General features: G+C 43.1%; 1 protein-coding gene across 1 annotated transcript; it reads left to right on the forward strand.

Annotated features, from left to right (window-relative positions):
• On the forward strand, window positions 1–26,847 carry gng13b (guanine nucleotide binding protein (G protein), gamma 13b). Its single transcript, XM_033644090.2, has 3 exons — window positions 1–500; window positions 19,056–19,182; window positions 26,121–26,847. Exons 2-3 carry the CDS (start codon window positions 19,085–19,087, stop codon window positions 26,224–26,226), a joined length of 204 nt encoding a protein of 67 aa, XP_033499981.1. The 5' UTR covers window positions 1–500; window positions 19,056–19,084; the 3' UTR covers window positions 26,227–26,847.

The raw sequence follows: 26,847 nt of genomic DNA on the forward strand, positions 1-26,847 counted from the left end.
GGGGAACACACACACACACACTCTCTCTCTCTCTTTCTCTGTGTCACGCGCACACGCACGGGCTCATATAGGAGGAGGCTCCCAGCAGAGCAGCAGGCAGTGAACGGCGGAGCGCGCACCGGACCAGCTCGTTAACTTGTCCCTTCCTTCCTCATTCTCGGGCATCTGCAGCCACAAACCGGACTACCGGGCAGACTACCGGCCACAGAGAGCCTCCACCGGCACAGCAGACAGCCTCAGACCGCTCGTCATCGTCTGTTTGACTCCGGAGACTGCGGATTTTATCCTTCATCTCTTCCCGTGGATACCGAGAGTGCGCACCGCCTCCCCGACACACGCAAAGTGTCCAGACATTAAGTCTGCTCATATTTATTTTACAGCTGGGAAATAAAAGCCTGTGTCCGTGTGTCGGTTCCGCTGTCTTCTCTACACCCCCCTCCGGTTTAACTGCACCGGTCAGACTTGGAAAGAGCAACAGCCTCCACCGGCGCATCAGTGAGGTAAGAGATGCGACTGTGTCTTTGAGCCACATTATACAATTACAGTCATTCACACGGTGCCGACACACTGCAATGTTGTGTGTGCAGGCCTGTCAGTCTGCAGCAGTAATCACACAGCAATAAACACACCAGGCTGGCGCCAAATGAATTTCAGATAATATGCATGAATAATAATTTAGACTGTACTCGCGTTTATGACATCAGCTGATTATTGTAAATGTACTTTCCAAAGTGCAACAATCTGCACGGACAGTTTGACACTCTGCAGTCCGCCTCCAGCCTCCCAACGCGCACACACACACACACACACACACACCTCATACTGGGCCATATGGATCCCACGATTATTACATAAAACTTCATATTTCTCCTCTGCGCTTCCTCCTCCTCTGCCTCTCTGTTCCTCCTGCATCAGCTGACCCTGTTTTAAAGACTGAAGATGCTCGGTGTTATACTTGTGTCTCTGAGCAGGGGCGGCTGTAGAAACTTCTGAATCTGGGGGCCAAACTGTTTTAAAGAAGGGGGAACATTTGTGAAATTAAAATGTGTTTAGACTCTGGTCATTTAGTGTGATACATAAATGCCAAAGAAACAATGTGAGATATTCAAACATGAAATGATATCGTTAAATAGGTGATATTTGTAGCTCCAAAGAGCGTCAACAGATTATGAGGCGACAACAACAGCCCTGTCTTTATAGGAGCAGGACACACACACTGACAGAGATGAAAAACACAAAATGGTTGTGTTGTTCTTTTAGTTGTTTGTGTCTCCTTGTGGTTGTTTGCCATCTCTTTGCAGCAGTTTTGCGTCTCTTTGTGGTCGTTTTGCATCTCTCTGTCGTTGCTTTCCGTGTCTTTGTAGTCATTTTCTGTGTCTTTGTAGCTGTTCTCCATCTCTTTGTAAACGTTTTACATCTTTTTGTGTGTCTCTCTGCTGTCGCTTTCCTTCTCTTTGTGGTCATTTTGCATCTCCTTGTCTTTGTTTTCTGTCTCTTTAGTCATTTTACATCAATTTGTCATCATTTTCTGTGTCTTTGTAGTAGTTGTCTGTCTCTGTATCATGGTTCAGTGTGTACTTGTGGTCATTTTCCATCACTTGGTAGCTGTATTGCGTCTCTTTGTGGTTGTTTTGCAGTGTTGTTTGGTCATTTCTTTTTGTGGTCGCTTTGCGTCTTTGTGACCATTTTACTTATTTTTGAAGTTGTTTTGTGTCTCACTGTTGTTGCTTTCTGCCTCTTTGTAGTCACTTCGCATCTCTTTGAGGTCGCTTCCTGTGTCTTTGTAGTCATTGGGTGTCCTTGTGGCTGTGTTCCATCTCTTTGTAACCGTTTTACATCTTTTTGTGTCTCTCTGTCGTCGCTTTCCGTCTCTTTGTAGTCATTTTGCATTTCTTCGTGGTCATTTTCTGTCTCTATGTAGTCCTGTAGCATGTACTTGTGGTCATTTTGCATCTGCTTGTGGTTGTTTCCCATCTCTTTGTAGCAGTTTTGCGTCTCTTTGTGGCAGTTTATTTTTGTGGTCGTTTTTGGTCTTTGTGACCATTTTATATCTTTTTGTTTGCATCTCTGTTGTTGCTTTGTGTCTCTTTGTAGTCACTTTGCATCCCTTGTGCTCATTTTCTGTCTCTTTGTAGTCGTCGTCTGTCTCTGTATCGTGGTTCAGCGTGTACTTGTGGTCATTTTCCATCGCTTGGTAGCTGTATTGCATCTCTTTGTGGTTGCTTTGCAGTGTTGTTTTGGTCATTTCTTTTAGTGGTCGCTTTGCATCTTTGTGACCATTTTACTTATTTTTGAAGTTGTTTTGTGTCTCACTGTTGTTGCTTTCCGTCTCTTTGTAGTCACTTTGCATCTCTTTGTGGTCACTTTTTGTGTCTTTGTAGTCATTTTGCATCTCTTTGTGGTCTATTTCTGTCTCTATGTAGTCCTGTAGCATGTACTTGTGGTCATTTTCCATCGCTTGGTAGTTGTACTGCATCTCTTTGTGGTCATTTTGCATCTCCTTGTGTTTTTTTTCCATCTCTTTGTAGCAGTTTTGCGTCTCTTTGTGGCAGTTTATTTTTGTGGTCGTTTTGGGTCTTTGTGACCATTTCGCATTTTTTTGTAGTCATTTTGCATCTCTGTTGTTGCTTTGTGTCTCTTTATAGTCATTTTACATCTCTCTCTTTTTGTAGTCGTCTGTCTCTGTATCGTGGTTCAGCGTGTACTTGTGGTCATTTTCCATCGCTTGGTAGCCATATTGGGTCTCTTTGTGGTTGTTTTGCATCTCTTTGTGGTTGTTTTGCAGTGTTTTTTTGGTCATTTCTTTTAGTGGTCGTTTTGCATCTTTGTGACCATTTTACTTATTTTTGAAGTTGTTTTGTGTCTCACTGTTGTTGCTTTCTGCCTCTTTGTAGTCATTTTGCATTTCTCTACGTGCAGCGTGTACTTGTGGTCATTTTCCATTACTTTGTAGTCGTACTGCATCTCTTTGTGGTTATTTTCTGTCTCTTTGTAGCAGTTTTGTGTCTCTTCATGGTTATTTCTTTTTGTGGTCATTTTCTGTCTCTTAGTAGTCACTTTGCATCTTTGTGCTCATTTTCAGTGTCTTTGGAGTCGTTTTCTGTCTCTGTGGTCTTTTAGTGTGTACTTGTGGTCATTTTCAATCACTCAGTAGCTATACTGCATCTCTTTGTGGTCGTTTTGCATCTTTGTACTCATTTTGCATCTCTTTGTAGTTTTTTTGTGTGTCTCTTTGGTCGCACTCTGTCTTTTTGTCGTGGTTTTCTCTCTCTTAATGGTCATGTTGCATCCCTTTGTAATAAAGCTGCATCTCCTTTTGGTTGTTTTCTGTCTCTGTAGCTGTTTTGCGTCTCTTTGTGGTCGTTATTTGTGTCTTTGTAGTCTCTTTTGTTTAGCGTGTACATGTGGTCATTTTCTGTTCCTCTGTTGTCATATTGCTACTCTTCGTGGTGCATCTATTTTTAGTCATTTTGGGGTTGTATTGTGTCTCTTTGTTGTTTTTCTCTTTGTAGCATTTTTGCATCTCTTTGTAGTTGTTTTGTGTCTCTTTGTAGTCATTTGATGGAGTTTCCAGTATGAAATAATCAGTCAAAGTCACATTCACTTCATACAGAGGTTCAGTAATCCATCCATGATACCAGTTAGCTGCCAGCTACCTACCAATCACCCTCTGGCTCTTGTAGAGTAGGCACCAGTAATAGCCAATCACATTCCAGGGGCGGCCCATGCCACCGCTCTGGCCCCGCCCCCTGGCTCTGAGTCTCTGGGGGCCAAACACACCCAGATTAGAGAGTGTGTGAACAGTGGGACAGAAACAAACCAGCTAAACCTGACACGCACTAAATCATTCCATCCAGTTCAGGCCTGTATTGATCAGATCTGATCGACTGGACGTTTCCCCGTGTCGGCAGAGCTGAGCTGGTGTGATATCAGCTGGACTGGTCCCAGTCACCACACAGCTCATTGAAGTGCCGAACAGATCGTCTGGTTGTAAAAGCTCAAACATCGTCTGTCAGCGTCTGGCATTTATTATCCTCGGCAGTATCTCCTCGTCAGTTTAACAGCAAGGAGCCTCTTCCTTCTTTCTTAGTCTCCACTCTCAGCTGGTCAGAGGAGCTCTGCCTGTTCCTTTCTATTTTTAGTCTCTATTTACAATGCAGCAGCTATAGAGGCACTCTCACTCAGTTTCCCTTCATCTGTCTCTTCGCCTCGCGTCTCTCCTTCTCTGCCATTCTTCACTTCCTTCCCTCGCTCACTTTTTTGTGTAATGTCCCTTTCACCTTTGGTTTCTCCTTCAAGCTGCTATCGCTGCCATCATCGTAGATCACGGAGCCCGACAGAGCGATTCAACACATTAAGCTTTGGTAGCAGCTCACCTCAAAGTGCCACCTGCTCCACTGACACACACATGCAGGATATTAGTGCATGAAGAGACGAGGGGGGTTAGAGGTTAATCTCTGGATGCTTTTGACCCAAATCACCACGCAACCTACATACCCCCACCCTAAAACAACCACCCCACTGTCCCCACCACACCCCCACCCAAACATGTCATTAAAAATCAGCACACACACACACACACAACAGACTGAACAACACATTTCGAGGCCCGGTGAGTTATTTAAGAAGTGTTTTACTGCTGGCAGATGGTCGCTTCATAAAACGGGGCTGTCTGTGCAGAAGAAAGATGCAAGTACTTTTTAAACTGGTGCTACGTGACCAAACAGAGAAAAGGAACTGTGGCATCGCTTTAGCTCAAGAAGTAGAAAACCTACAAATACCAGAATGCATTCTGGTATTTGTAGGTGCACCACCTCGCACCAATAAAAGCTCCTGCTGGTGGGTGATGTGATGCGAGCTTGGCTGTTTTTCCCCAGGAAACAATATCAGCTGGCAACTACCAGTTTCGAACAACAGTAAAACAGTTAAAGTTAAAATATGTTTCTGAAAACTTCTGAGGTGAGAAACAGGCAACGCAGTAACAGAATCTTGGTTTATATTTGATCAGCACTGCTCAGTTTTATTGTTTGATGTGGATACAGCGTAAGGAGACCCCTGTTTATTAGTGTGGATGCTTGTGCATTTAACCACCGCACATACTTTCAGCTACAGGAACCATTCAAACGTCAAAATGTTCAGCTCTTTAAGGACATTTATGTCCCTATTCAATTTTTTTCTACTTTTAATGGTTGTAAAAAATAAGGATTACAACTACAACTACTATTCTAACACAACTTCTGCCACTACTTGTGCCACGACTAATTCTTCTACTATGACTACTTAGCCTGAGTGTCAGACTGAAGCTCCCAGAACCTTCAGTCTGACATCGCCTCCATTGAAGGCGATTTACAAGGGGGAGGGAATTTGATTTTTCCCTAACCAATCAGTAGAGATCAACGACTCACCCAGAATCTGACGTCATTAGTATCCATGCCTCGGGGGTGCCGAAAACAAGCGAGCATTGCCCGTTTAAAGTCTCCGTCATCGTGCATCGCCGTTAAATCCAGGTTAGCAGCTTTCTTAATTTGGTCCTCCATTAACACGAGTAGTGGCGAAATACCTCGATAGCATCGTTAATGTGGTCTGTAGGATCTGTAGCGGTCGCCATTAGCGTGGCGCTGATTAGCTAATCGCTAGACCCGCCCCCACCCCAGGCGTTCATTGGTCCTTCCATTGTTTTGACGAGATAAATCGCAAATTCATTGCAGTATGCCAGACCAGAGATGCAAGCCTGCTCAGTTGAGTGGGTGGGGTCTATGGTCTGGAACCAGGCTAACGACTACTAAGGACTACAACTAATAATATTACCAGAACTACATCTACTATTACTACCATTTCTGCATTTTTGGCCATGGTTTTGAATTCATTTCAGCATTCAGCATCCACACGCATTTTCCACAGGAAATGCATTTTCAAATTCCTATGAAAGTTGCTCAGTGGCGCATGAAGCTTAGAAAGCTCTATTTCCGAGTTAAGAAATTGCCTGGATCTCCTGCAGTATGAGGCCCACAGAGTGAGCACACTGGAGACTTGTAGCTGCATGCTGTAGCAAGACAGCTCAAATTACTGAAATTACAAAAGATTTCTACCGATGTGGACAATCCACCGTCTGAAGTTTGGTGGAAATGTTATCGCAGGCCACCAACATCATCTTCAGCTTGTCTTTTTTCTGTTGCCACGATGCTCGATAGCCTGATGAGACTATCCTGATGACGTAATCTCAACTTTCTGTTTTGATCTCTGTATCAGTCTGGACTCAGTGCCGTCCTAAACACTTTCAGTGAGTTCAGTGAAGTATCCGCCTTGACAGACAAACTCCTTCAGCCAATCGGCATAACAAAACACCAGGGAAATCTTTATCATCAATGGAGCCAATTGATAAATAAAGCTTTTGCCAAATCCAGTTGGAAGAACGGTGAAAAGGTCTTTTCCTCCAAGAAACTGCGAGTGCATACATGTTCTTCTTCTTCTCTATTTCTGCAAGAACTTCACTTATTGCAGTGTTTACTGATGTCAGCGTTAATGCTTGTTGCTTCGGGAGCTGCCAGTACTGTTCTGCAAACCTGCATTTTACACCATCAACTGCAACCCAGTCCCTGACTGGCCACGACTGGATTTTAATTCTGGAAAGTGTTCGTGGCAGCACTGAGAGACAGCGAAACAGAATATCAAGCTCACGTCAGGGTGGTCTTAGCAGGCTACATGCTTGCTATCTGGTCGGGTAAAGACAAATGGCAACCGCCAGAGATTGCACGTTAACCTGTGTGGCAACTTGGGCTGCCCCCCTCAATAAGAATTTTCCTAGTGGACCAGCAGTCCTCATCAGGGTCCATCAGTGGACTAGTCTCCTGCATGTTTCTGATATGAATGTAATGATTAAATGATATATTTTGGTGGTTTGAGTTGAAGGTGTGAGAAAGAATAGTATCAGTAACATTGTTAACACTGTGCTACATTACAGAGAAATACAAACCGTACTAATGAACCTTCATTAATATAGGCCTATATTTTATCTCCAAGTGCACGTCACACACTGAGCGAGCCGCCTGTTAATGACGCTGTGGGCTAATGGGCATGTAGCTACTTCCATGTTTCAGATGATACGTCATGTTTGTAGTCGACCAATGAAGATGAGTTTACATATCACCTTGGGTTCGTCCTTCACCTTCTCAAAATGATCCCACACTTTGGATTTCCTGCCCGACATGTTATTAACTAGCCTGTGGAATAACCGCAGGTACCAGCCCTGGAGATTAACCTGACGAGGACACTTCCTGTGTCTGTCCTTTCAAATTAAAGTCACACATGGTCCAGTCATATAGGTTTGGATTTATTTTGACAAGGTGCAGCTCCTAATAGAGTTTCACTTTTTTTATTTATTTATTTTTTGTTGTTGTGACTAAGCAGCCAATGAAATCTTGCCAACTAATTTCTGGTCGACTAACGTTTGGTTGACTATAAAGGGGCAGCCCTGGTGGCAACAGCTTGATACGCCCACCACTGTGTTCGTAACCACTTCCCCTCTGCAGCCTTCCCTTCACTAAAATAACTGGAGATAGCGAGTTACCACGTGGCGGTGTGAAAGCCTCGTAAAATGGAGGGAAGTTTAACACAGTTCATTTACACATACTGCCCACACTGTTGTGATACAAAGCTGGTTGAAAAACATTAAAGTATCTTTTTAATTACCTTCGACAAAACACACTGGAGGAACTGGATTTGGCCCAGATTGCTTTTTCAAACAGAGAAGAAGAAAAAGTTTGATTATAAGATCTCAAAGAATAGTTTTTAATAAAGCAAAAGTAATTAACTTGTTCTTCATCTTCCATAATGGCGGAGTATAATCGTAAGGAAAACCTGACCTCCCTTCATGGCAAAGTGTCCCAGTTTAGACTTACATCTGCTGCAGTAACCACTGCACACACACCCACACACACACACACTGATACTGAAAGTTAGAGACATCAGTTACCTTTGACTTCTAATGGAGCAAATTTACATCAATTAATTATTGTCATATTAATTATAAAGACTGTAAAAATGAGACCATTGCCATGAAGACTGTTTAATAACTGTATGCAAACCACAGGGTGATGTTGTTCCAGTGTGAACGCCTGCTTCAGACAGATTATGTGTAAACTGATTACAGGTTTATTTCTACAGTGATTCAGCAGCTCTGTTGAGGAAAATATATCACACAGAACACTCTGATCCAGGGCAGCAGATGAAGAACATTCAATCTCTTTTTGCCGTACTAGCAGCGTGACTCCAGGGATGGAAATGTCGACAGTCGCTTTGTCATTTAGACAGTCCACCACCTCGGTCCAGACTGAAATATCTCAACAACGACTGGATGGATCATCATGAACCTCTGCACAGACATTCATGCCCACTGAAACAACATATTTTTACACCCAACTTGTCAAATACCAAATGAAATATTAACTTACAGACTGCTGGGGTAACCCAGTTCATGATGAGCTCAAAAGTTTGGCATAGAAAAGCTAATGCTAACTGTTTCATGTAAGTGAATGGAAGATGCTAAAACTATTAGCGGCCTATTCTGGGAGATAAAAACACAGATGTGGGTGTAACCAGCAGGATCCATTTGATAAATTTGGTAGTTTACTCAGTGGCAGCAAAGCATGGTAAAGGGGAACTAATGTTTTTTCAACCTGGGCCCTATTTTCTGATCTACTTTTGTCTAAATGAGTGACAGGATGTTCAATATGTGACATGTCTCCAGTATGAAGCTAGGGCTGACCTGCCTGCAGCCCGTGAGCGCCCGCTATATTAAATAATAGGGCACTCAGACAGCGTCAAACAACGTCAAAATACGTCCACTAAAAGTGCATTTTTTTCACACAGATAGGCTCGGATTGTTAGTATAATTATCTGACAACATAACGGAAAGGAGAAATGAACGTCTGTGTTTACCTTTAGCTGGAGGTAAAATGGTAAAATTATACCTGCTACACATCAGCATGCTAACATTGTCATTGTGAGCATATTAGCATGCTGATGTTAGCATGAAGTTCAAAGTACCGCGCTGTGACGTACAGCCTCACAGGGCTGCTAGCCAGGCTGTAGTCCTGCGTTCAGTGTCCATTATTATTAAGACCTCTCACAGTATATTTCCACTGTGTATGTCTATAAAGTCTACACGTGTCCAGAGAACGCATCAACATGGAAGTCCAAAGCCGGTACACATCCTGTGTGAACAAGAAGCTTTTAGAGTTTCTCCCGATGGCAGACGGTGGAAAAACCAGTTTGTCATGTTTATCCTCTTCAGTACTGTAAGAGAACCTTTGAGGAAGCCGATGTCGTCCGTGTGACAGTGAGCAGACGAGGGTTTATTAGATCGGTGTACAGTTGTTTTATCAAAGGATCACAGTAAATCTGTCAGCGATATAAATCTGTGTTTTAATAAACGACATGAGTGCCTTTAAATGTGACTGCTGGTTGAGGAGGAAAGTGTTATTTCTGAGGGTTTTCATCAGTGACAACATGAACTCCTGGCTGGGAAACAAAGAGAGACTGATAATGTGCCGAGCCGTGGATTAACTGTTTGTGAAAATGGACAGGCAGCACTTAGTGAGGAGGCATCTGTGGAAGACAGCAGGAGACAGATGGAAAACAGATATCAGGGAGCAATGACAGGAAGACAGTGAGAAGCAGGGGAAACCTGTCATGACTAATATTTTTGATATAACCCTCACAGAGACAGACAGCAGTGAGCCACACGGTGATACTCCTATGATTTAGATTTTTATTAGTTAAATGGTTACACTGCATGGTGTCTGAGGCTTGAAGTTTGCTCAGGTGTTAATGAGCTGGTAGCTGAGATGCAGAAGATAAACAGACTTATGTACATGAGTTTGTATGGGGTATATGAGGCAGAGTAATTTGAGAAGCAGAGAGAGACAGGACAATGGTAAAGGTAAATGATGGAGAGAATGGGGAGAATATAATGGAAACAGGCAGGCAGATGAGTGAGAGGACAAAGAGGACGACCAACCCAACTGCCAGAGCAAATGTTGATATTGTATGTTTCTGCAAATCATGGAAATGTAACAATTGTAAGTTTCGTATGTTAAATTTTTTTGTTTCTTTTGTAGCAGATACACTCCAACTTTAATTTCAATTTCAATTTTATGTTGTGGCAATGCTGTGGTTGATGTGTGGTTAGCTTGAAGCACAAAACCAACTTGGTTTGGGTTAGGAAAACATCATGTATGTGCTTTAAAATATTGGGTTTTGACACAACAAACACAGCTGGAAATGTCTGGATCTCTTGTTAAAAAATACCCTGTTTTGTTGCAACAATAACAGCTGGAAGTGTCCCAATCTCTTGTTAAAAAATCAGTAAAAAAATATCCCAAGGTGTCGGTACAATATACCCGGTTTTGTTGAAACAAACATGGGCGTAATGGTCCAGACGTGTTGTTAAAAAATACCCCATTTTGTCACAACAAACACGGCTGGAAATGTCACGATACGGCATTCAAATATATCCAGGTTTGTCGCAGCAAACATGGGTAGATTGCTCTCGACGTGTTGTTAAAAACTACCTGGTTTTGTCACAACAAACACGGCTGGCAATGTCCCAATGTAATGGTAAAAAATACTCTGTGTTGTCCCAACACACACGGCGTTAAATGTTGCGATGTATTGTTAAAAAATATCCTGTTTTGTCACAGCAAACATGGCTGGACATGTCCTGGCGTATTGTTAAAAATACCCAGTTTTATGGCAACAAACACAGGTGGAATGGTCCTGATGTTTTGATAAAAAAAATACCTGGCTTTGTCGCAACATGCACGACTGGTGATGTCTCTATGTGACATTAAAAAACCTGTCATTCTGGCAAAGACGACAGCTGGAAATGGTTTGACATGTTGTTAAATATATACGGTTTTGTCCAAGAAACACGGCTGGAAATTATTCAATGTGACGTTAAAAATTCCTGATTCGTTGAACTCCATGAATTGTTAAAAATACCTTCTTTTTTTGTTTGTGGTCTGCTGCTATCTTCCTTTTGGCAGCCATCTTGTCTGGGTGTCACATGCCCTCCTGTCTGGGGAGTTTTTAGATCGCAGCGATGACAGCTAGAAAGTGAAAAATGACTTTAGATAAGTCGGCCTACATGCACTTCCAGGCTGATTGTTCCATGTTTGCAAAGTAAATATAAAATCATGAAGCTTTCAGTTTCTATTAACGGATTTGTCTGAAAAAATGGAAAGTAAACCTCAGGAACATGAATCAGAAGCTAAATGACAGATTGCACTGAGTTACAGAAGCTAATGGAACAGAGGCTAACCCGGGCGTGATGTCATGACTTTGGCCCTATAAACAACAAGGGTGGCAGATTTACCCTTCAAAATTCGTAGTAAATTTTGAAACATTAGGTTCCTGATTTCAGTCAGAGGTAAAGGAGGCTTGTCACTTCAGGCTGGTGACCCTAAATTTTGGCAGCTGAAATGACAACTGCTGTTGCCAGAGTGTATCAGTTATAGCTAGCTAATTAAGCTAACGTTAGCTTCAGGTGTGGGTTGAAAACACTGCGTCCAGGTGACTTTTTGATGTTTGAAGTCGACATATTTTAAAACGAGAACCCTTTAAAGAGGTCTCAAAGTGGAAACAAAACTTTTCAACATTCCCCTAACCAGCATTTCCAAGTGGTATTATTGTTGGCGCTGTTGTCCCAAAGACAACCGGATCACTTTCAGTTTCCTTTAGAGTAAACAGTATGGAAACAGTAACTGCAAAGGACTTACACTGATACTCTTTGGTAACTGGGTATAGCTACAGATAGCTAACAGGGAAAACACAAGTGCTACATCTTCCTGTTTTAGATGCACAATGGTCGACGCACTTCCTTTGCACCTAAAATCCAGCGTTCATTTTCTCAGGAGATTGTACCCAGTGAAAGTGAGGCTTATAGGGAACCAATAAACGCCAATGATGTCATTATTCTATGGCCACAGAGTGGGTGCAGGAATGAGTGCTAAAATGTGGAGATAGCATTTTTGCACCTCCAGCTCCCTCGTCTTGAAGTCAGTGAGTTTTTGGAATGGGCTTTTGATTAAATGCCTCAGTAAGGTCTTTTAACGTTTCGCTCTTCGACATAAAATACATCAGTAAAGACCCCACTCGTGAATTTTGAAGCTTTTATGTGTATTTAAAAAAGCGATTGCTAACAAGCAGCTAAATGACGACAGATCGTCATCACACCAAACACGACACAGCCTTGTTGTTAAGTCATGTAACCGTGGTGTAGTTTGTTTATAGCATGACGTTAGCTTTTTATTTTTGGTGATTGCATTGACAGCATTTGTGTAAATTGTCTTGTAAACCTTTTTTAACTTCTGGGTTGGTCCCCGGTGCCGAAAAAGTCCTCCCTGCAGCACTATTAACTGTGCAATCAACATTTACGTCATGATTACAAGTTAAAGTAAAAACTATTTCCTTTTTAAGTGTGCACTTGGTGGCTGCGAACACGTATGTGCTAAAAGACTGAGGCTAAAGTTGCAGTTACGTAATTTTAAATTCATATCCAGACAGTTTTTGAAGCCTTTCCTGTCATTATGCAGTGATTTTTAGCTGCACACAGTGTACCATCACACACCACCTTTCCCTCATCAGGCCCGTCCACCCTGAAGCCTGGCACATCCCTCTTTCAGACAGATAGCGACGCAGACTGAGGCAGTGAAAGAGTGGAGGAAAAAAGAGGGCGAGAATGAGATGAATTAGCGAAAGAAAAAAATGAAAGAGACAAACAGAGACACTGGCTGAGAAGAAGCGAGAAAATGAGACAGGAAAGGAGGTGGATGCTGGGAAACAGATGGAGGGAGCAGACAAATAGAAGAAGAGGGGGAAACAGGGATGAAGGAGATGGTGAGTGATAGAGTTAGAAAGAGGAAAAGCATTCAATCTTCCTGTCGTCTCTGGAGGATGCTGCTGAAACCTGATCTCAGCCAGGAACCATCGCTCTGCCTCTCTCTGTCTGTCTAATATTGGTAAGACACACACACTTTGTCATGTAATATTGCACCTGGTGTTTTCCTCAAACAAAAGGACTCACAGATACACACAAACCTAGCTCCAACCTTTATTTGTCGCTCCCTTTGAATCACTTTTATGACGTAATAATTATTGTCATGTGGGACCAAGAAGTTCTAATAATAAGCTATGCAGTTTAAATCAATATTTTGGTAGAAACCTCCTGAACATTTGGATCTTACATTATTAGAGAAAAAATCTGGGCAAACATTAGCAGGTGCTGGACAAGCCTCCCATTTTCGACATGCCAAACAGCATCAGAAACTGCTTAATTCAGTGTTTTTACCGCTTTAAATCACCTGGTCTGTTTGTTTTGGAGAGGAAGAGACCTCTGTGGATAATTCGGCTCGTGGTAGAAACGTCCTGAACAATGATCACTAAAGGAATCCTGATCCTACAAGCTGTTTTTCTTTAAAGGGACACTTTGCCAAATTTCAACCAGCTCTGTATCAAAGCATTGTGGGTAGTTTGTGTAAATGAACTGTGGTAAACTGCCCTCCATCTAACCAGTGCCTATAGATATCCCTCCTCACCTCATCTGGTGAGGTTTCGCTGGCTCTCCTGGACTCTAAAGGTCCTGACACACCAAGCCGATGGTCGGCCGTCGACCAAAGTCGGGCCGTTGGTGAGCGTCTGTCGCCCTAGTTTTTGCGGTGTGTCCCGCACCGTTGACACTTTGGCGTCGGCGGCTTTTCGGCCGATTGAGCATGTTGAATCGGCGGCGGAGCTTGTCGGTGAGAGAGATCACTCTGATTGGCTGTTCAGGTTTTATTTCCTTGCCCCTGTAGTGAGTGAATCTGCCTGTAGTGAAACCGGGGCTAACCGGTGCTTCCTCCTCAGGCTCCACTTCACTCAGCTGCCCCACAGACCCGCTGCTTCTTCACACTTTAACCTGAATAACAAACCGGAGCTAGCTGGGAGCGGCTAGCGGAGCGTTAGCCGCAGCATGTCCGGAGGGAAGCACAGCCAGTTAGCCTCCGCTAGTCTCTGATCTAGCCCCGGCTCTCCGTTTGGATCCAACCGGAGCACCGAGCCCTGGTTTGTTATTCAGGTTAAAGTGGGAAGAAGCAGTGGGTTTATCGGGCAGCTGAGTGAAGTGGAGCCTGAGGAGGAAACACCGGGACCGTCTGGATGTAATAGTCCGTGGAGGTGCTGCAGTGCTCGGCTGCACAGATAGGAAACCCCTCGGCTGACAGGATGTACCACTCTGTCACTCCGCTCTCTCTCATGCAGGCGCAGAACGTACGTGCTACTTGGCCGTCGGATGTAGTCCGTGAAGTGTGTTCAAATGCAACTGACACAGGGCGACGTGAGGCGACATAGACGACGCAACAGTTGGCTTTCGTCGCTGCTAGTTCTTTGATGTCGGTTTGGTGTGTCTACACCTTTACTCAAACTACAGGCTGTGCTAATGCATTTTCATTTTGCCCACCAGCTGTGCCGCCACCACAGACACAAAGAGTACAGAGGTAAATCAAGAGACAGACCCGCCCACCCCTCTCTCTCTCTCTCTGTCTCTCTCTCTCTCTCTCTCAAACTCCAACCATAATCTGATGAAACGGCAAAGTTAAGCAGTGCTGATCGAAAATAATTCAAGATTCTGTTTCTGTGTTGCAGATTTCTCACCTAAAATGTTTTCAGAGACATACTTCAGCCTTCAGTTTAACTGTAAGACAAAATTGTTACCAGCCGTCCATTTTCTGTCATCATGTTGCACCAGTTTCAAAAGTATCTGAGTCTCTCTGCTGCAGAGACAGACCAGGTTTATGAAAAGATGATCTTTCCAGCAGTCTTTAAATATCCATTTTGAATCATATGGAACATTTTACTGTTTAATTTCCCAACCACTGCTGCACCTACACTCCATTTGGGTTGAAGCAGGAGTTGAGAGTATCAGAGCTGTTTCAATAAAACTACCACAAATGCCTTTTGTATTATTATGGTTCATGGAGTTCATTAGCATCCCGACCATGTGGTGAAGTAGGTGTTATTAGCTGCTATTTCCTGCCCTGCCTCACTCACTAAACTGTCATAAAGGACAATTGCATAATATCAAGTATTATTTAATGCCCTCTAAAAATACCACTGTTGTTTCAGCGCTGAAGCACCTCAGTGAGATCGATCCTGAGTGCAGACCAGACAAGCGCTCGGCTCACCCAAATCCTCAAGTGACTCACACGGGCGCGCACACACTCGAGGGTACACAGACACGAGTGCGCACACAAGAGGGGAAGAGTATTGTGGAGAGAGTGTAGTGGACACAGAGCGTGGGAGGGCAGTGAGAGCGAGTGAGGGAGGGAGGAAGAGACAAAGAGAAAGATGCAGCAGAAGAGATTGAAGACAGTGTTGCTGTAGGGAGTTGACCACTGGTATGTTTGGCTTTCTTTCCTGGAGCAAGTTACACATTTCAGTTAATCATATATAAATATATATTAAATCTGATCCTGAGAGAGACACAAACTGAACCAAGATACATTTTACAAAAGCTTCTCCATCACTTTAACCCTTCACAACCAGCTATGTGTCTCTGTAGGTTATGCAAAGTCCTAAGTCCTGCAGTTCGCTGTAGCTGACGGTGACTTTGACCTGGTTACATGTGTCTTTCTCTCTCTGGTGACTACATTTACATGACATCAGAGAAAATGGATTTGCTCTGTCAGTCCGACTAAAACCGGAATTTTAAAACCCCTGTAAACATGTCAGTGTGAGTGAAATGGTCCTGCAGTGAATGTGTCACAGTGGGACTAACACACCCAGATCATGTATCCTGCATGTATACAGTCAATCAGACCCAAACTGGCCGAGGCGCTCTGAGCATGCTCCACAGTTTCCGCCCCAGGCTTTGACCCGGAAGTCCAATAGCATTAAATGTGTAAGAGAAGAAGAAGCCGGTAACAACATGGAGAAATCTACATCCAGAACCGTGACTTTTTGGACGGACCAAATGTACAGAGCTGTAAAGTTGTCCACCATGGTAGCAGTTAGCTGCTAGCTAACCGTAGCTAACTTGTTTGTCCATTGTTTGGTCTGTGATGTAATAGGTCAACAGGAAAAAGGTCCAATACTAACAAGCTGAAAGGGGGCATATCTCCACCTATCGTAGAGGAGTCGTACCCTGGAAATCCAGAGTTCTCGCGAGAGCACAATTTGAATTTGCTCAGCGAGTCACTCTGGCAATCAGTAATGATGCTCATTACCCATGCCATTGGAGCCGAGCTGCACCAATCACATCGGTGTATCTGATATAGGCGGGCCAGAGGCGAGCTAAACAGATAACGACAGCGCTGTGACGACAAAGTTCGGAATCAGTCAGTAAACATTGCAAGATGGCTACGGATGAACACGAGTTGTTTGAAACGGCTTTGGCCGCTACAATGAACGAGTTGGCTTTTTCTCTAAAAGAGGAACAGAAGACGGCGCTCGAATCTTTCCTTTGCAAGAAGGATGTTTTTGCTGTTTTGCCGACTGGATACGGCAAGAGTCTAATCTTTTGCATGCAGTGATATTTTCAAATGCATGCTCGGTGCCGCCCCTCGAGTTGGGCAATTTGCATTACTCATAGCCAGACCCTAAATCTTTCTAGATTTGGGTCTGGATTTCCAGGCTAGAGGAGTCGCACATACTTGGCTCAATAAATGGATTCCCCTCCCGTGCTTGTATACTGGGACAAGGACAGTAGTCTTATCGAGCTATATTTATTCTGTAATCAGCACACTGACAAACATCCTACACACTCTTTAACTTCAGTTACAGCTGATACACTATGATGTGATAAAACACACGACAGTATGTCTCCACTGGATGGATCCTGTCTTTGGCTAATCGCTTTTCCTCTCACTGACACACAGTGCAGGTGAAATGGATATGACCTGTTAAAGTGCATATTACTGATGCATCACTCAGTACAGGTTGTGTAGAAGGAGTCCTGATCTGATTATGCAGCATCAGATATTTCATATACAGTTAGTTTTAAGAGCTTAGCACAAGATTTTAGTGGAAAATTTAATCTTTAAAAGATCCAAGAAGTGGTGTTGTCATATACATACATTTATTTATTCATTCATTTTCCATAACCGCTTATCCTGTTGGGGGTCTTGGAGGGGCTGGAGCCTATCAGAGGATGTATCGTGACTCAGGTGTCGTGATAATATCGCATTGTGGGGCCTGTGGTGATTCCCACCCCTGGGTACATGTACCCCTGGTTAGGAGTCACTGTAATGGAGGATGACATCCAGCTTTAAGTTGCATTACAGTCTCCCACTGTTCCGTCTGTTGGCCTCAGATAGCCCTTGTTGTAGTGGGGGGTGGGGGGGGGGGAAAGCACTCATCCCACTGAGTGAAGTTTTGTGTTGGGACACCACTACATTTTAGAGGCTCATGCAACACAACGGGGGAGGATTTGAGGGCAAATTGGAAGAAATGGGACGCAGCACAAGTACAGGCTGTCCTGTCTCTTCTTTCTGAGCCAAATAGAAAAGCTTTTTTCTTTTCCCTCCCTTCAGGTACTGAGCTCTACTTTAACCTGCAGTCAATGCAAATGGAAACAGAAGATGAGAACCTAACTTTGCGTAGAATTCATGAGCTGTTGAACTGCGGTCATGTTGGCTGCAAACATAATTAAAGTTTCCATTAAATTCCATCAAATTTGATTTTCAAGTTTTTTATCACATATCAATTGGTTTCCTGTTTTGAAGCCTTGAGTTTGGCATTTTGGTCACGGCGCATCTTGGACTTTTGGAGCCAGATGTGACCATATTACAGCAAGAGAGTGGAGCTAAGCCAAATGTTGTGTTCACACCAAATGCGATGCAGATTTTCACGTCACGTTACTCGCGCAAGTTTGGACACGAGAATATTTTGTGTTGACTCGCATCATACACATGAAATTGCTGAATTAATGGATAAAATTGGCCAGTACGTCCTCTATCTTATATTTCAATGCTGATTTACGATCGTGGCATGAAGTGGTTGCTGAAGTTTAGATTTTTCAACTCTCGCGAATAAGGGTATGACACAAATTTGTGCTACTTGCGTCATTCACGTCACTTAATTCGCATATTTTGCATGATTAGCATTGCATCCCTCAGCAGGAATTTGCATCTAATCTTGGCCTTACATTGACTTTACATGTAATTCACTTGCACAAATTGATTTATTCTCCCCCCTTTTGTCATAATATGGTCACGTTTGGTTGCCATCAAGTCACTACCACTGCGACAATAATGTATCCATGGTGTAACCCCAGATTAACAGTACAGACGTAGCCGTAGCTGTTGCTATTTCAGTGTGTCTTTAGATCTGGAAAGCTAATTGAAATGTTTTAGTCAGCTAAAAAATCTTTGTTAAGTGGCAGTTGTCTTTAAAGACCCTTGAGGAGCTGGATGTTTGTTTTTGAAAGCAAAAATTAGCATTAGCATTGTCACAGTTAACAAAGCTCGAAATTATATGTGCTAACCAAGCTAGCAGCTAGTGTTAGGGTTAGCTCCACCCTCTCGTTCAAAAATGGTCACTTCTGGCTCCAAAAATCCAAGATGGTGCCAGCAAAAATGCCAGACGTAAGGTGCCAAAACAGGAGTCCACAAACCAATAGGTGGTGTCACGGTGGCTACGTCCATTATTTTATACAGTCCATTGGAAGCACTCACCTGGCACACTGCTTGCTGTTTTAAGGGACTTTTATTCATTAAAGCTGATGAACTTTTCCTAAAGTGGGAACATGCAGCCCCAAGGACACGAAACAAGCCAGCTGAATATATCCTGTGGTGCTGAGTGAGTCTACCGGGTTTGGCAGCACTTGTTTGTACCCTAACATTTAATGGCCTCTGTTCTCCCCTCCTGCAGGTGGAATCGTTAAGCAGTGGTTATAAATCAGATGTACTTCGTTTGTGTTCTTGCTGCAGGGCACGGTTGTATGGAGTGTGTCTGACTGCTATTTAACAGTATAATGTACTGTATAAATTAACTCTGGCCTCCCTCTCCCCCGCTGTGCACAGGTAGAAAAGCCCTACATCAAGCTGCAGCCATGGATGAGATGGACCTGCCCCAGATGAAGAAGGAGGTGGAGAGCCTCAAGTACCAGCTGGCCTTCAAACGAGAGAAGTCCTCCAAAACAGTGACTGAGTGAGTACAAGCACCTGCACTGAGTTCACCTCCCAAAAACCAACTGTGATGAGTAGCTCTGAAATAAAATAGCTTTGGTTTTACTAAATACGCCGAGTACATAAAATCTGTGATAGTTCACAGTTTCAAAGTGTGCAGAAATTTAGATATTACTCATCATATCACAGAGTCTGTAGCTGAATATCAGAAGTACAGGACAGGATTTTTCTGCAAAGCTTTTTGCCCAGAAGTAGCTGAGAAGGTGAAAACCACTCTCATGTCTGTACATTAAATATGAAGCCACAGCCGGCGGCAGTTTGCATAGCTTAGCACAAAGACTGGATACAGTTAGCCTGGCTCGGTCCAGAAGGAACAGAGAAACAAGATATCTGTTGTTAAGTTTCCGTCCTTCAAAATTTCAATGTTCCCGATAAACGATCCGTGTTTGTTGAATAGACTTGTGTATAGTATTGTAAAAATAAATATTACTGAAGACCCTTTCATCTTATTACCTGGAGGTGCAGCTGCCTCTCCCCCACAGGGCTGTAGGCTCCATAGGAGTGTTAAAATGTGTTTGTCTTGTTGTGTTATTGGGAGCCAGAATAGAAGGAGTCATGGCTCAAAACCAGCAAACAAAAACAAAGACAACTATGGTTAAATGTGATAAGACCAAAGGACTGGACGGAGGCCATCATCAAAAATGCTCACATGTGCAGCGCACACTTCATATCAGGTTAGGGAAAAAGTATTTCCTGTTGTAGGGATGAATAAGGTTATGTGTATTAAGGGTTATCATGTCCACCTCATCAGAAACTGGGGAGGGATTAAGAGGAATATTGGATTTCTCTGCAACGCTAACTTTTTAGCACATTAGCTAACGTTAGCTTCCATAGCAAAACAAAGTGTGGTCCTCCTTTGTAAGATTGGCTTCCTGTGACATCATCCATCCACTGGGTGAGAGCATACGGGTCGGCCAGTCTGGTCCCGTTGGTCAGTGTTTACTTATTCAAGTAACACTGGCGGTCCCGGAGAGTGAGTGACCTGACATGGTGCGTTGGTAAATTCAGTCTGACGCTCTACACTAAAATGAGAGCCCTGTTGGTGGAAGAAACGCAGCGTTATATTTCTACATGAATGAACCAACGGTTGAGTTAATCACACATTCACTCCGCTCGGCGCTCTGCTGCTCCGTCTCCACAGACAGTGTCCAGAGTGCGCTCTGCCACTCTTACTGTGCGTTCACACCAAATGCGATGGACGCGATGTCATCGCCCGTAACGCGAGTATAGCGTCGCTTGATCACAAATGTCACCTTTTTGATCATCGCTTCAATCGCGATGACGCAAACCTCCTCCCGCAATTTTCTTTACCTCCCGCTATTTTCTCGTCAACCATGGCTGAGTTAACTACCGTAGCTGCTCTGTTGTGGACATCTGATTTGGATCAGAGACCCAAACACCGTCGTGTCTGGGTTCACAATATCCTCCAGAAACGCACACAGCTGGGTGAATATCATCACCTCCTGCAAGAGCTGCGTCTGGATGACGGTCGTTTCCAGCCGTACTTCAGGCTGATGCTGGCCCAGTTTGAGGACCTGTTGGCCCGCTGATTGGATGTCGCGGCACAGCGTCACGCGATGTCACTTGAAAAGTTCAAATTTTTCAACTTCAAGCGACACACGCGACGAGGCGATGAACGCGTCATCGCTTCATCGCGTCGCTCTCATTGCCTGAAACGCGTCGCCCGAAGCGACATCGCGTGTCATCGCGTCATTTACATTGATTTTGAATGGAAACTTGTGGCATTCATCGTGTCCATCGCGTTTGGTGTGAACGCACAGTGAGAGTGCGCTGCTCTGGATAACCCAACGCTACATTCAGACAGCGCTTGAATTTACGAACGAATGAAAGAAGAAGCCGGTAACAACATGGAGAAATCTACATCCAGAGCCGTGACTTTTTGGACGGACCAAATGTACAGAGCTGTAAAGTTGTCCACCATGGTAGCAGTTAGCTGCTGTTATTATTTACAAAACGTGCACACATAAATAGTAATGTTTGTTCAATCATTGTGTTTATAGACTTTATAAACATCAGATTAGTCTAAACGGTGATATAGTGACGTGAAGAATGTGAGATATTCATATATATACAGTACAGGCCAAAAGTTTGGACACACCTTCTCATTCAATGCGTTTTCTTTATTTTCATGACTATTTACATTGTAGATTCTCACTGAAGGCATCAAAACTATGAATGAACACATGTGGAGTTATGTACTTAACAAAAAAAGGTGAAATAACTGAAAACATGTTTTATATTCTAGTTTCTTCAAAATAGCCACCCTTTGCTCTGATTACTGCTTTGCACACTCTTGGCATTCTCTCCATGAGCTTCAAGAGGTAGTCACCTGAAATGGTTTCCACTTCACAGGTGTGCCTTATCAGGGTTAATTAGTGGAATTTCTTGCTTTATCAATGGGGTTGGGACCATCAGTTGTGTTGTGCAGAAGTCAGGTTAATACACAGCCGACAGCCTTATTGGACAACTGTTAAAATTCATATTATGGCAAGAACCAATCAGCTAACTAAAGAAAAACGAGTGGCCATCATTACTTTAAGAAATGAAGGTCAGTCAGTCCGGAAAATTGCAAAAACTTTAAATGTGTCCCCAAGTGGAGTCGCAAAAACCATCAAGCGCTACAACGAAACTGGCACACATGAGGACCGACCCAGGAAAGGAAGACCAAGAGTCACCTCTGCTTCTGAGGATAAGTTCATCCGAGTCACCAGCCTCAGAAATGGCAAGTTAACAGCAGCTCAGATCAGAGACCAGATGAATGCCACACAGAGTTCTAGCAGCAGACCCATCTCTAGAACAACTGTTAAGAGGAGACTGCGCCAATCAGGCCTTCATGGTCAAATAGCTGCTAGGAAACCACTGCTAAGGAGAGGCAACAAGCAGAAGAGATTTGTTTGGGCCAAGAAACACAAGGAATGGACATTAGACCAGTGGAAATCTGTGCTTTGGTCTGATGAGTCCAAATTTGAGATCTTTGGTTCCAACCGCCGTGTCTTTGTGAGACGCAGAAAAGGTGAACGGATGGATTCCACATGCCTGGTTCCCACTGTGAAGCATGGAGGAGGAGGTGTGATGGTGTGGGGGTGTTTTGCTGGTGACACTGTTGGGGATTTATTCAAAATTGAAGGCACACTGAACCAGCATGGCTACCACAGCATCCTGCAGCAACATGCCATCCCATCCGGTTTGCGTTTAGTTGGACGATCATTTATTTTTCAACAGGACAATGACCCCAAACACACCTCCAGGCTGTGTAAGGGCTATTTGACCAAGAAGGAGAGTGATGGAGTGCTGCGGCAGATGACCTGGCCTCCACAGTCACCGGACCTGAACCCAATCGAGATGGTTTGGGGTGAGCTGGGGGCCAACAAGTGCTAAACACCTCTGGGAACTCCTTCAAGACTGTTGGAAAACCATTTCAGGTGACTACCTCTTGAAGCTCATGGAGAGAATGCCAAGAGTGTGCAAAGCAGTAATCAGAGCAAAGGGTGGCTATTTTGAAGAAACTAGAATATAAAACATGTTTTCAGTTATTTCACCTTTTTTTGTTAAGTACATAACTCCACACGTGTTCATTCATAGTTTTGATGCCTTCAGTGAGAATCTACAATGTAAATAGTCATGAAAATAAAGAAAACGCATTGAATGAGAAGGTGTGTCCAAACTTTTGGCCTGTACTGTATGTAGCTAAACTCTGCTGGTTTTCTACTTGGAAGTATTTGTAAACAACAAGGCGATTCCCTCCGAAGGGACACTAACAACTCAAAGTACACGTGAAATAAAATTTCTCCAAACATGTTTCTTGTTATTTTAGGTAGTTATTATCACGCTAATGTATGTTCAAGTGTCCATTTCCCCCGATAAGTTGGTTTTAATTCCTTATTTGATTCTATAAACACAGTCTGACCATCTCGAGCTTTTATTTTGGTACTTCTGGTGACCGGCAGTGTGAATTTGCATATTAGCTAAATATTTAGTTTCACCCAGAACATTTAGATTTAGATTTAGCATTTAGATTTAACATTAAGATTTAGATTTAGATTTAACATTTAACATTTAACATTTAGATTTAGATTTAATATTTAGATTTAAAATTTAACATTTAACATTAAGATTTAGATTTAACATTTAACATTTAGATTTAGATTTAACATTAAGATTTAGATTTAGATTTAATATTTAGATTTAGATTTAATATTTAGATTTAACATTTAACATTTAGGTGCCGCATTTAATATTTAGATTTAACTATTTATTATATTTCACACTTTTTTATACATTGTTTGAAGCTAAATGTGGCAAAATGTTAATGTTATTTTCAGCATGAGCCACTTTACAAACGGCACCCGAAATGTATCGTATCCATGGTTTGCAGAAACCTAAAATATGAACATGGATTCAGGTGATTGGGTCAGCATCACATTTAGCAACTTAAATCACAGTTCAATGACCACTGATCCGACTCTATCCGCCAAAAATAGGCTGTGTGATCTGCTTGAAAGCTCCTGAATAAGTAAGTGGACATTGAGTTGAGGATGTTTAACCCACTGCTGTTTCCAAGGTAACTCAGAGGGTTATTCAGTTAAACACCAGTATAATAAACGCTGCTCGCAGAAGGCCGCAGACTCTGCTGTTGTTCATTGTAATAAGTCCGATGATTGAATAAACACAAAGACTTTGGATGTGACGGCATTAGTCACTCCACCACAACAATAAAACAGTGATGTGACTTCATTAACTAATGCTGCCTTGAAGGCTATTGTCACAGCCGCGGTGCACATCGAATCATTAAGCAAAGCCGCAGCCATCATTAAGTCCTGTTCAGCAGTCTCTTTATGTGTCTCGTGCGCTCACTGCAGCGCCAGTCGATTAAGGGCCAATCAGAAGAAACACTTCATCTGAGGCTTCATCAGCACCGCCAGACGGGACTGTCTGCTTTTAACGTAGAGTACAGAAGTGTTCGGGGTCAGTGCTGTGAAACCCTGCATGAAAATACTGTGACTATAACGACGATGCAGTGACGGAGGGAGGGCTTTGTTTTCCTCCAGTAAAGCTCAGTTACAGATAATTAACTGGATTTAAAGTGAGACTGTGTAACCTCTGAGGAATAAACAACATATTCTTCCTTTTACAACTGAGAAGTTAAAGTCCTGAAACAATAAAACAAACCTTTACTAATATGAGCTCCAGCCTTACGTGGTCTGGTATGACAGGTAGCTAATGTTAGCAAACATGAGACAAATACTGCTGAAATGACTGAGTCATAATCTCCGTACTTGGGCTGCTGCCACATAATGTTGTATCTTCACAGACCTACATCCTAATGGTTTAATGACAGGAGTAAAAAAGGAGGTAAACACATGATGTTAATTGAAATGTTTATCTGTGACACACCAAAATAGTGTAACAGTAAACTAAGATGGTGAAAATTACAAAGCAGCATCTGTCTAAAGCCCAGTTCAGACCAAAGATTCACGGCGACACAAAACTGTTTTAGAGAAACGTAGCAGCGGTCTGAGCTCGACCCAAACCGGCTGATGGCGTCCCTGTCGAACCCTCTGTTTCCATCCTCAATTAACTGCTTGGCAACCAGACCAGGCCTCTAATTGAGACGGGTCTTTATTAGTACGGTTCAGCTCAGTCTGATTGGTCAGTAGAGGACGGTCACTCTGCTCAGGGCTGAGTTGTGTCTGGTTTTGAGGCTCATGTAACCACTGTTCATACTGTGGAGAGTTTTATTAGTAAACTGTGACTATAAAATGAAAGGATGTTTTGCTGCCTCTCACAGCAGCTGGAGTCTGAGAAAAAATAACTTCATTCACTGGGCCGACTGCCGGCAACTTTTAAGGTGGAACGTTAACTTGTAATGTTGCTCAATGCATGAGTTGATGACGTGAATCCATCAGCACACCTTAAATTTCACTGTGACAACTTTGACCATCACTTTAGTTTTTATATGACACACACTTTTAGTAATGACTTTAAAAATATAGATTAATTTGGAGCGGATTATGTGAAGGTCATATATTCTAATCCTCACTTCCTGTGGGCTACAGCAACACTAAACCCCTGAGCTTGCCTGAGAAGGACTAAAAGCACAAAGCTGCTATTTTTAAATATCCCATGGAGAGAGACTCTCACTGCAGCCTGTTCTATTTTGTTCTGAAAATGTGGGCGTGCAGCCTCGTTCTGTGGACGATAAACCAGGTGCAGACTGATAAAGGAGGAAATACAGTGAGTGCTGGACGGAGCAGTGAGTGACAACAACCCCGCCCACATTTAAGAGGACTGTCTGTGGTGGAAACACTGTCTGAAGAGTTTCTGTTGGTCCCAAAGGTGCTGTACTGAAAGTGTTTGTTGGAAACTGGGCTTAATTACCATGCACAAAACCCAAAGTGTAAATACAACATGTTGTAGTTCTACGTGGGGTTTTATTTTGGACTACAGGTTACTGCACCTAGTCGAGCTAAGCTAGCTATCTGTGTGGTAGCTTCGTATGTGTCGTACAAACATAAGAGTGGTTTTGATCTTCTCGTCCAAAGTGAATCAGTGAACCTCACAAAATACTGAACAATCCTTCAGTGGAAAAAGAAAGTCATATAACTCATGTCTTTGTCACTGATGTACAGTGTGTTGGGAATGGCTCATATGATTTCAGCTGCTTTAAAGTTCAGTGAAATAAAAGGACTTAAGTAAATGAAAACTTCCTCCAACAGTACACAGAGAGCTTCAGCTGCAGGAGTAAATGTAATTAGTTACTCCTGGTTGCTGAGCTTCTCCCTGTATTTCTTGCCTTGTATGGACAAAGAGGGACGGAGGATTGATTGTGGTAATAAACTTCCTCTGGAATCTGAAAAATGTCTCTGTCTCCCCACAAAGTTTGGTAAAGTGGATAGAGGACGGCGTCCCAGAGGACCCCTTCCTGAACCCGGAGCTGATGAAGAACAACCCGTGGGTGGAGAAAGGGAAGTGCATCCTTCTCTAGAAGAAAACCCATCATCCTGCCACGACCTTCAACTCCAACCACGCTGACCCACACACACACCTACAGATGACCCCTGAAGGACAGCACCTCCTAACCTCTCACCGTGAATGTACAACCGCTGATGTCCCCGAAACACACACTCCAACAAGGGCATAGAAACACACACTGACAGAGACACACACTCCAAACTTTGGGTTTGTCCCTGACTGCCACACGTTCACTGCAAGTTTTATTCCTGCCACGGCATTGTTACTATGATATATGAGGATGATGATGATCAGTACTGCTATTACATGTCTCTGTATGATATATGATGACTTATTTATGCAGCTGCCAGCCACACGCTTTCTACTCTTCTTCTTCTTCCATTTCTGATGAGTTGTAATAAACTGTCGTCACGTTCTCACTGCCAGACTGACTCCAGATCTGCTGGAGGAATTCTGTTCAACACTGAGATTAGGGTTGCGGCGATATATCGGTTTCAAGGTATATCATAATATAAAAGTTGACGGTTATCATACCGTGTACTGTATCTAGGATACTGGAAAACAAAGAATCTTAACTTTATTTTAGTTATTTTTTGACTTCTTAAACAAACTTACGATAACAAAGTGGTTCCAA

This window comes from Epinephelus lanceolatus, chromosome 18, assembly GCF_041903045.1.
Source record: "Epinephelus lanceolatus isolate andai-2023 chromosome 18, ASM4190304v1, whole genome shotgun sequence".
Taxonomy (NCBI): domain Eukaryota; kingdom Metazoa; phylum Chordata; class Actinopteri; order Perciformes; family Serranidae; genus Epinephelus; species Epinephelus lanceolatus.